Source organism: Pagrus pagrus (assembly GCF_965226575.1).
Source record: "Pagrus pagrus genome assembly, chromosome: 5".
In the NCBI taxonomy this organism is placed as follows: domain Eukaryota; kingdom Metazoa; phylum Chordata; class Actinopteri; order Spariformes; family Sparidae; genus Pagrus; species Pagrus pagrus.
The window spans coordinates 22894191-22905646 of record NC_140189.1 but is presented as its reverse complement, the minus strand read 5'-3'; the positions used below and the strand labels follow the sequence as shown (position 1 = coordinate 22905646).

Here is an 11456-nt window from a genome sequence, read left to right as displayed (position 1 = left end):
TCACTTTTTCCCTACTCAAGAAACCTCAGTCTTACTTGCAGTATTTGGTCTTTACAAAGAGAAAAGAAAGGTCTCTGTACCTTTCAAATAATGGTATTATTGACCAATTTATCCATCGTTAGAAAATAAATATAATCAAACAAAAATTCAAAGGGGCTCTGTGGAACCTCTGTGGTTGAAGCAGCTGTTACCTAAAGTTAGCAGACTACATTTCAACACTAATGTTACCTACTGTTGCTCTCTGTTAACAGAGCGGACAGAGGCACTTGAAAACTACATAAAATCAAATCCTTTGACCCGTAGCAGAAAATCCTTCACAAGGAAGTCCTTCACAAAGAAATCCAGTGCAGCAGCATTAAACAAATTGTCCACAGGCTTGTGTAAGCAACCGAGAGTGACGGGAAGGTCTAATTTTTTACATTACGTTACAATCCACTCACACATGGCCAATAAAAAAGTGATTAATACATGTAAATTGCTGCAAATTGTTACACAGGACTGTTAAAGAGTATATTACTGACAGCCAGACTACAAAAACCTAACTGAAAACATAAAATGATCACAGAAGTCATTAAATTAATCATGTCACAAGTATTTAACGTCCAAATCGAGTCCTAAGTCATTTATGTTCTGTCGAGTCAAGTTCTCAAAACAGAGTCGACTCCAGTCCACGTCTGATGATTTATACACATTTAAATAGAAAATTAGTGAAATGAAAGCAAGAGCTGAACAGTTTAATAACTAGTGGAACAGCAAGTACACAGCATCAAGTCAGATTGTAGAGATTTTTAGAGAAAAGGCAGATTCAAATAAAAAATTAAACAGTAAAGAGACACAGCATATGTACATACACACCAACATTAAACAGACATGGGAGGAACTTTATTTTTATTTCTCACTGAACTAATCGTTTTCTTTGTATACTGGTTTGTTGAATAGGTTGTTTTCAAACGCCCACAAACACACGCGCACACACACACGCACGCACACACAATGCAGTATGTGATGCAAACTCGCATGATCGCATTCCCTCCATTCTTCCTGCTTCAGTATCTGAAAGCACACAGTAAAGTAGTGGGTACTGGATGGGGGGAGATGAATTCAGTCATTCTTTAAAAAACCAAAAACATTAAAGCGTTCGGTTCAGAGCATCACTGCGGCCCTACGAGGCTGGAATCATCCAGAGATATCACACTCATGTAGTCTTGTATGGAGGAGGGAGGGCGGGTACATGTTCATAATGGTGAGTCTTGCCCCCGGCAGTATTTGTACTACTGCTTTTCTTGTCGGCCCCTTTATTCCTCTCCAGTAAACGCGGCGGACTGCGCCTTCAGCCGATGTAAATGCGGTGGAAGTCGTTTGCTCCGAAGGCGGCGTTGCACTTGGGGCACTTCCTCTGACGCGTGTCGTAGCGTGTCTTCACGCACTCGAAGCAGAAGACGTGGAAGCACTTTGTCAGTACCGCATCCTTCACCCGGGAGTTGCAGCACGGACACGTTAGACGAGCCTGAGGGGGAGGGGGAGGGGGAGAGAAAGAGAGAAGCCATTTTTGTCCTGACCTGAATGATTTGTGATGAGTGGACACAAATAACTTCAAGTTTGACTGTCCTTAACTGGGAACACACCAAATGATGTGAAGGCTCTTTATTATAACTCTGATGTGGTGACGACTGAGAGGAGAGAACAGAGAACAGCCGACACATAAATCTGGCAGTACGACAGGCTGTATAATCAAAGCATTCAGACCCCTCATGATTATATCAAACCACTTCCAAGATTACGACCAAGTCTGGAAAAATCTGAGTCACTGAGATTTCAGTAGCTCAAACAGAACGCAGACTGCAATTGTCATTTTTTATGTGTGATGTTGAATCATCGCACAGTTGGTGGGAGTTTTAAGTGTTCTTGTGTGTTCCCATTAAAAGAGTGTGATCACACTGACAGCTGGTCTCATTTGGTAGAGTGATAGAGATTACTCTGGGTTAAGAGTACCATCACAACTTGTTTGTAACCAGTGGTTACAGGGACCGGGATGTTTGGGGAGCAGGGGCAGAAAAAAAAAGGGCATCAGCACTTGAAGTGGGCACTGGAAGGGCACCTGAGAGGGCAATTTATCATGTCTTAGCTACCATAGGGGTATCCAACAGTCACAAAAAAAACACCTAATGGTAAAACCCGACTTTGAAAGGAACTGTTCTAATCTGCAAAATAACTAATAATAATTCATCAATGAGTTATTCAAAACATGTGGATGTGTCTAAACCTGACCAGCATCCATGACGCTGCTCTGTAACTGATCTTACTCTCTGACTTTGCTGAAGCTGGATTAAGTGAAATAAAGTTTGAAAGGACGTTTTCAGTCTACGCAGCATCACAGAAACCAACCTTATAGTCATTGATTTCTTCATTCAGGATGTCATCTCCGTTGCTGATTTTCTCCGCTGGTTTCTTGGCCTTCTCGATCTTTCTTCTTAGTTTAGAGATGTCCTCCTGAAACGTATTAAAGAGATAAACCGCTTTAAGTAAAAGAAGTCTGTTTTCCACTTTTGATTGCATTTACTTGTTCTTTAGCAGTCTATATTAGCGGTTAGAGCTTCCCACTATGATTTGAACTCTCAACACGAAACAAACAAGGATTAACCTTACAGTGAAAATGTTAAGGATGCAGAAATTTTTCACCATTTCAAAATTGAAACTGGCCGTAACTATTTAGCCTAAACACAGCGAGGGGGGAAACAAAGGGTTTCAATGCTCAAATCTAATTTGTCATCAGAGAACAAGCAGTGTATTTTAAGAAACAGTCATCCCACAAGTCCTATGACAGTCACAAAGAATAATTTGTTCTTCCTGTGGTCATAATTTGCATCTAAGCCAATTGTTTTGTCGATCTGATATGTTTAATGCATATCACGGGTATGGAAAAAATAAGTTTAGTAACATTTAGCCTAACTTATCCTCAATATATTCCATGCCTTTTATGTTCATGTACCGTTTGAAACTTGAGTTTATCTGTGAATACGTGTTAGTTGTTGTTACCTGTGCTCGTCGGGAGTTAAAGGACTCTTTCTCCCGGGAGATGCTGTTCTCGACAACTTCCTCTCTGACCAGGTTGAGCCTCTGCTGAACCTGCTCCAGCTGAGTTCGCACCTCCTCTGACAGCAGCGCAGAGTCCTGAGCCTGGACGACAAACAGAGACACGTGTGTTGAATTTCCCAACATGCAGCTCAACCTTTCTGGGATCAATTCACTCTGAATGATGTGTGTTACCTTGCGTTTGTTCATGTCCAAAGCTTGTGTTCGAAGTGTCAACTCTCTCTCTGCAGTACTGATGGTGCCCTGCAGGAGGCGCTCCTTTTCCTCAAGCTTCCTCACCACCTGCAGCTGTGCATCGACCTGACAAATAGGCACAGTCGCAAAACATTATGATGGTAAATGATTCTTTTTAAAACGCACAAGACTTAGAACACAAATTAGGCATTTCAGGGAAAAGACAAACAACAAATTGGGTGAACAAACAAGCAGACAAACAAAAAAGTAAAGTGATAGTCAGCTTGTACATTATCTGTAAAATATGTTGAGTTTTTGCATTTGTTTTTTGTTCTACATAATCCGTAGTACATTCCATGAAAGTAAGAAATGATTGCAGGTATTTTTCACTGTGTCTATGTCACAAAACCAGCGTGTACAAGCCCCTCTTCTTGCAGATGGAACCGTATGTTGCTGCCAGGTGACTCACCTGAGTTTTTAAAGTGAGCAGTTGGTCGGCCAGCTCCTCCTTCTCCTCCTTTAGCAACTTGTGGATCTGGTTGGACTTGATCCGCTCGCTCATCAGCTTGAAGTTGGCATCGTCTTTCTCTCTGAGCTGCTGCATCAGACGGATGTTCTGTTCCTGCATGTCCTCGAAGGCCTGGCCCGTCACGTCCATCTCGCTCAGCAGTGCGTCCTCCTCCTGCAGGGGAAGCGGGGAGGCGACACAGTGTTACAAGAGAGCGAAAGGAGGCTTTGTTTGTGCATCAAACTAAAAAAAATGGAGGCGCCCACACACCTGTTTTGCTATAGAGAGCTTCTTGTTGAGGATGTCGATCTGCTCTTCCACAGACCGGATCTTTCTCAGAGCCTCTTCATCCGCCATTTTCTTGCCCTCCCTCCTCTCCCTCTCCTCCAGCTCCCTCAGCCTCTGCCGAAGCTCCTCTCCCTGGAATCAGCATTGTTAATAAGGGACTGCCACAACACAACACCTTCAATAATCATGATTAGATATTAACATGAAAAACAGATGCTTAACTGTAAATGTCTGTGTGTAAATGACTGTGTTCTATAGTGTGCTCTGTTGATCACCTCTGACTTGGACTTCTTCTCTGCGGCCATGAGCTGGACTTTGTCCCTCTGCTCCTTCGGCGCTGAGCGGTACATGTCCAGCAGCAGCTTCATCTCCCTCTGCGACTCCTGGGCTTTCCTGCACAGTTGATGTGAGAAGTCTTACAGTCTATTACAGAACTACGATCATCATTATGAAATGAAAATGAGGGCGGAGATCATGCTATAGACGATTAGGACCGTCTTTTTGACACATTTCTAAGGGATAGCCTTTTTGTTTACCCGCTCTATTTTGAGACACGGGTCTAATATTCCATGTGAGCCACTGCTGGTGAGTCACAGAATCATATGACTGGTGAATTCTGGGTTAGATGAACGGTACACATTTTATTGGACGCGACAGCCTGAAGCGCTGACCCACAGAAAAAATAGCCTCAACAACAACAACAATACAACACATAACAGGAAAAAACAATAGGCTGTTGAAAATGTTTTAACAATCCTCTTCTGCAACTGTGGTGAACAATAGACTTCAAACTCAATTGTCCTTCACTTAGCATTTATTTGCTATTCCTTGACATATCTCTGCTGCTGTGAGACTAATTTCCCACACTGGGATAACAAAGACACCTTCAACCTGGGACATGTTGTCTGCCAACACGGAAAAACTTAAAAAATACAAGACAGACTAGAATTACCACATCTTGGTTGTATGCTTCTGCATACCAGTCACCAGCTGTTCCTGACCTTTTGGATACAAAATGTCTTCACTTCATTATTTTATCCTATTAGACATTTGACCGCCAATATCTAAATTTTCTAAAAAGTTCATCTAAGTGGACAAAATTCCCAAACAGACCATGAAGATCTCGTTCACAAGAATGCGACGGACAACCTCAAAACATAACTTATCAATTTCCTCACCCTAACCACTACCTTTCCGGTTTTATAATTTCTTTGTAATGTGCATTTTCGTTCCCAAATATTATATATTAGACCGTTTGTGAACATCTATTGAAAAATGTAATGATCCAGCAACATTTAATGCTTCCTGACAAATGGATTTCTTCATCTATAAGGTCATTTAAATAAAAGCAGCACCGTCTCAGATAAAAACCAACTTCCATACATGCAACTTACTTAAGTTCTGCTCGGACCATCTTCAGCTGCTCCATCTCCTTCCTCTTTGACCCTCCGACCATAGGCAGGCGCTCCCCGGCCGACTCCTCGGGCTGGTTGCTGCTCCCTGGCTTCTCCTTCTCCTCCTTTATTACACCGCTGCGGGTCGGCCTGTCTCTCTCCTTTTCCTTCTCTTTCTCCCGCTCTCGGTCTTTCTCCTCTTTCTTTACAATGTCCTTTTCTTTCTTTTCCTCCTTGTCTTTCTTCTCCTCTTTCTCCTCCTCTTTCACTGTGGCCTCAGGTTCTACTCCAGGCTCCGTTTTCACCGAGGTTCCTACAGAAAGAAAATAAAGCAAAGTGAAACAGGATAGTTCTTTTATATATATCACAAGAACACTGTTCTTTAGTTGTTTAGTTTTCTAATTAAAAAACATTTCATAGATGTTAGTTACCTGTGCTGCTGGGTGTGGAGGAGCCGTTGTCGGGATCTGTCTTGATCACAGGTTCCCCAGAGACAGCTGGGGTCGAAGGAGAGGTTGTCTCATCCTTCACGTCCATCTCTGTGCTTGACTGAGATTGGAGGATGGCATTGCCCTTTGAGGCGCGGACCTGAAGAGGTAACAGGTGAATGTTTCAGTTTGATGTGCTGTTGTGTTCTGCTTTACTAAACCTCTAGGTCAAACACTATGATTTAACATTTGCTGGTGAGTTTCCCTTTTCCCCTTTTGACTCACCTGGTTGAGCTCAGACTGTGTTTCTCTCAGTCTGATCTTGTATTTCACCACCTCTCCCTTCATCTGCTGGTTGTGGGTTTGCAGCGTGCTGATCAGGTGACGCATCTCCCTGTTGATGGGACCTGAGAGAAAGAAGAGCTCAGAGTGAAGCAGGATAAAACAGAAAGAAAGCGATGAAGTGTGCAGTTTGTACACCATCTATGGCAGAACCTGTCAGTTACCTGCTTGCTCGTTGGCAGCAAGGGTCTGTTCAAATTCGATGCGCAACATCTCGTACTCCTTCCTGACCTGAGCCAGTGTGTCCTCCAGCTGAAACACCTCGGTACGAACCTTCCTCTGCAGAGCCACCTCATCATTCTGCACACAGAGGAGATGAGAGTGAGAAAAGACTGAAAGGTGACACAAACAGACACTGATGCTCGCACACACACAACACCTACCTCCATGTGCTCCAGCTGTCGAAGCCGTGCCGTCCGGGTAGTGTTGAGACGAGCGCGCGTCTCATCTAACTGAGCCTTTAGAATAAGAGACTCATTGTAGAGCACAGAAAACTGCGACTGAAGGCAACGATACTCAGAGGTCTCTTTCACCATGCCTTCTGCTCGATTCAGCAGCTCCGTCTGAGAGGAACAGAGATAAAAAATAATTAGTCTTTTGGTTTAATGCGGCTTAACTTTCCATCAATGAGCCGTCTCCAAATGAAAGTCATAAGAATGGTGCGGGAGAACCTTCGTGCTGTTGTTCTCCTGGTGCACAGTCTGCAGGTCCTGCTGGAGCTTCTGCAGCTCAATGAGGCGGTTGTCTGCCAGCTCCTTGTTCTCCTCCATCTCACTGTTCATTTCTTCAAACTTGAAAGGAGAGAAGAGGGAAAACATCAGCAAGTATGAAAAGCAAGGTGCGGAAAGTAGAAACACAAAATCAGGAAACTTCACATCTTCTTGAAATACCTACCTTTCTCTTGTTAATGGTGATGGTCCCACAAACACTGCTGGCCTCCCCACACACCTTATAGCCTTTGCTGTTCACCTGGGACACATTGCAGGGAGGGTTACAACATACTTCCACATAAACATCAGGACATTTACGCAACACTGTCACAAGGGCTGTGTGACACGATGATAAACATCATGTGACGACAGGAAAATAGACCTTTCCATGTTGTTATCTTATACAGGCTATTCATTGAATTTACAGAAAATATGCTACATATTGATATGTGTTGTTATTTTGATATGAAATTACCTCTATCAAGGTATCAGATTTAGATTAGATCACACACTGTGTGAGACAAATGAGAAACACACAAACACACAAAGAGAGCACATCCTCACCCTCTCCAGTATCTCGATCAGGTGTGCATTCAGTCTGTTCTCTCTGCGGCGGATCTTCTCCATGTCCCACTGGAGCTCCTCGATCAGAACCTGCAGCTCGCTCACACGCTGGTCTGCTTTGTTAGCTGCGCGACCCAGAGACCGGGACTGGACAAGACGGGAATAAAAAGAGACTTGACCCCACACACAAGAGCTGACAGAAACATAGTTTTTCATATGCTATTACTTTGCAATAAAGCAGACGTTACTAGATGGTAATGAGTAACAGTAAAATTGCTATTCAAAGACTCAAGTGCCTCAATTCTCTTCTCTTTACAAATAAGCAGCCTCTGATTAAGTAGCAGTAGAAAAGTGTGCAGCAGTCCCGGCTGTATTCAAACAATAACACTTTTACATGCATATTTTTAACAGCTAGGAATGGCTTGACCTGAGGCAGGACATAATAGGAATATGCCATTTGTACCTCGCTTGTCATGTGGCTGTGCTTCTGCTTCAGGTCCTCAGTCAGCTGCTGCAGCCGCTCGTTTTCACTGGTCAGGAGGGAGTTCAGTTTGGAAGCCGCCTGCCACAGACTGCCCTCTGGAAAGAAAAGCAACAACAACAACACCCCATTTTTATGAGTGTACACACAAACACTGATTTAATAAATTCCTCCCAAATAAAATTCTCCACCACTGCAATTTAATTTGTATCCTTCGTTTTATCTCACCAACTCCAGAGTCCACCTCTGCCTTCAGTTGGTCCACGGTGCTCTTCAGACACTCATAGATCTCCACCACATGATTGGCCTGCTTCTGGCTGGACTCCACCCTCTCCAGCAGCTCAGCCTCCATCTCCTCGCTGCTGCTGCTCGCCAGCGTGGCCAGGAAGGAGTTGGCCCCCTCTCCTGTTTGGCCTGAGTGACAACAGCAGAAAATCAAATACGATCAAACATCTGCATGTCATTGCTGTCAGAGTCATGATCCTGTGTCACCCCCCGGGTCTTTACCTCTGTCCTTGGCCCTCTCCTGGTTAGAGTCGCCATCAGGCTCTGGAGTCCCCGGCTTGAGGCTCCGTCCCTCGCCTGCCAGAGATTTCTCAGTTTCGGTGCTTGCTTGGTCATAACGCCTGATGGTCAGCTGAATGTTTTCATCGAACTGAAGGAGAAAGAATGGCATCACTCATGGACTCTTTGATCTATATAGGAGAGGCGACTTTAAATGTTGAACAAGGACTTTTTGCTTTCTTGTCTGAACTTGTTTACCTGGTTCCAGTATCTGTTGAGGATGAGCAGACTGGCATCATCGGTCGCCTGCCGGGTCTCCAGTCGTTCGATTCGCTCTCGCAATTCATCCTCAATCACCTGCAAAGAGATTTAGCTTTATTCCAAAGGGAATATGTGTCTATACAGAGTTGTATACACATTTTAGGGAATTCATTTACCTGTCTAAGATCGAGAGCTTCTCCCAATTTGCGGTTCTTAGCCTGGAGAGCTTTGATGTCTTGTTCTTCCTGAAAAGACAATTCAAACATGAAAAACAGCCAAACAAGTAGAGAGACTGCACACCACTGAGATGAAGTGAATACATGTCAGCAGTGGAGTGGAAAGTTAATGGGGCTTCTCACCGAGTTGGACACTCCTCCCAGCTTGATGACAGTCTCCACCGCGGTGCTCCCCCCGGCAGCAGCGCTGACACCGGGTCCCCCGTCCTCTCCTTCCCTCTCCCTCCGCTTCTCTGGGGGGGCACCGGAGGACGAGGAACCGCTAGGGTCAGCAGGACGCTTCTGTCCCGACATCCTCAGACTCCTGAAACAAACAGAAAGACGGGAAATTAAAGCTAAATGTGATGGAAAAACGTGGAGGTCCACTGATTCAGGTGCTTTGACTGGATGAACGACAGAGCTATGCTATGTTGTACATGTAGCTAGCAGATGCTTTAAAAATAACTGCCTTAATGTTTACTCTGAAACTGTATTCATCTAGCAAAGTAATGAGACAAATACAAACAGAAAAGATTTATCGCATTGTAAACCACGAACAAGCTGATTAAATCAGTCAGTGTCTGGTTAAGTTAGGCTAACGTTAGCCGTTTGCTAACGCTAGCTTTAACTGCTGCCGGTGCTCAGTGGAGCTCGTTTCTGACCCGGCAGATCAATGCATTTACTTTGAATTAATGTCGTATCACTCAATCTTTACCAAAGTCTTACCGATATTAATGTTAAGAGGTTTATAGTGAACTAAATCTGTCTGTGCCTGTTGTTGTTGCGGCTCCTTGCCTCTCGGAAACGGAAGTGTAAACGATCTGCGTGCGGAGTCGGACATCTTCAGCCGGTACTGCGCCCCCTGCCGGCGTGGAGGAGATCACACTCTGCTCAACAGCCAGGGGAGCCCTGAGGAAAAACACAGTATCTTTACTTTGGAGAAGTTTTTATAACAGTGGCAGTTGCCCTCTCTGCCCTGTTGGTGATCCAGTCTTATCTTAAAGGTCGTATTTATAAGAAAAGTTGATTGTTGAGTCTCAACGTGACTCTTTGGTTTTCCCCACTTGCCAAAAACTGACACTTTGGCTGACATGACCTACAATCCAAAAGCGTCAGTATTTAACGGGTTGGTAATGTGACTCAAAAATGTACTTTTCTTACAAATATGACCTCAAGTATAGAGTGCAGTTTAATTGTACATCTACTAGATCCAAAACATTGTGCTGCAAGAAAGTGAAAACTGCACATAGATCAAGACAGCCATTTCTAATGCACATGGAGGATTTCTCTTTATTGAAACTACTGAGGCAAATCAGACATGTCCTGATCGACGCAATACGGCTTCACAGTAGGGACTCTTTCTGTGGCTGCAGTGTTGGATTGCTTCCACAGATCCATGGATCTATTAGAGCTGCAATGTTTGTGGATATTGTTGCAATTATCTGGCAACCGAGACTGCCAAACCAACATTCCTTTGGCACTATCTTTTTTTAATTTACTCCACATACTTGTGAGGAGATCAAACTTGTCTGGACAACATTTTGCACTCCCCTGATAGTCCTTTTCTCAGACAGTCCTTATGTAAAAAGGGACTCATGATCAGAGACTGAACTCTGATAAGCACTATTAAGGGTTACATTGAACAGGGGGCAGAGTCCAGGTTGTGCAAAAGTTGGCTTGTCATTATTTGTGAGTTACAGATCTACCCCAGCCTATCGCTTCAAATGTCCCTATCTGCTGAGGTCACCGGTGACGGCATTACAAACACCCCTACAAGTTCTTTCTGGGCTGTTTTCAGCAATCGATTTGAGAACTGTTTATGCATGACGTGCTTGATGAGCAATGTGACGCATAAGGCACAAGCCAGTTAAACAAGGTTGCAAGAAAAGCAGGTTCTGCTGCAGGAACTGGTGGATAATTTGTGCACAATGAAGGAACTAAGGTAAAACTCCTGTAGTGTGAGAAATGCATTCCCTTAACTTAAATTGCACCTGAAAGTGAATTGATGCTTGGTTTTTGGGTGTTTATGTCCTATAATGTTGAATTAAACAGCCATCTTTGCTGATGTTAATCTATCTGATGTGACTCAGGCACAAATGTTCACAGATGAGGTCATGTTTTAAAGTTTTATTCACCTTAAATTTAGTCTTGTTTGCTGACTTTCTAATCCTGGAAGTAGCGGCGGTGACAAAATGAAAAGTACCATCACCTTGAGTAAACTTGTGTATTTCTCTGGGTTGAACATTGTTGGAAACATTTGGGATAATCTGAGTACATTTCATCTCATCTCATCACATCTCATCACATATTTTAATTCAATACATATTTTATCTTTAGTGTCAGTTTGTATATTCAGTTTATTTAGTCATGAAAACGAAGCATTTAAACGTAATCGATCAATGAAGATTTTTCTCTTCTGATTAAAATTTCTTCCCAAAAACTACACAGTGTGCCTTTAAGGAAGGTGTCATCTCAACTGAACAAGAAAACGTTT

General features: G+C 43.5%; 1 protein-coding gene across 1 annotated transcript; it reads right to left on the bottom strand.

Moving 5' to 3' along the window:
- Positions 1-708: 708 nt before the first annotated feature.
- rnf20 (ring finger protein 20, E3 ubiquitin protein ligase) lies at positions 709-9783 on the bottom strand. The gene is made up of 22 exons (XM_084352904.1): positions 9689-9783; positions 9107-9287; positions 8924-8992; positions 8745-8843; positions 8490-8637; positions 8211-8396; positions 7965-8080; positions 7502-7648; positions 7122-7196; positions 6899-7018; positions 6611-6790; positions 6392-6527; positions 6171-6292; positions 5889-6045; positions 5458-5770; positions 4339-4456; positions 4046-4195; positions 3737-3949; positions 3268-3393; positions 3037-3177; positions 2386-2490; positions 709-1507 (listed from the first exon to the last, which is right to left on the bottom strand). Exons 2-22 carry the CDS (start codon positions 9275-9277, stop codon positions 1331-1333), a joined length of 3069 nt encoding a protein of 1022 aa, XP_084209030.1. The 5' UTR covers positions 9278-9287; positions 9689-9783; the 3' UTR covers positions 709-1330.
- Between the last annotated feature and the right edge of the window lie 1673 nt (positions 9784-11456).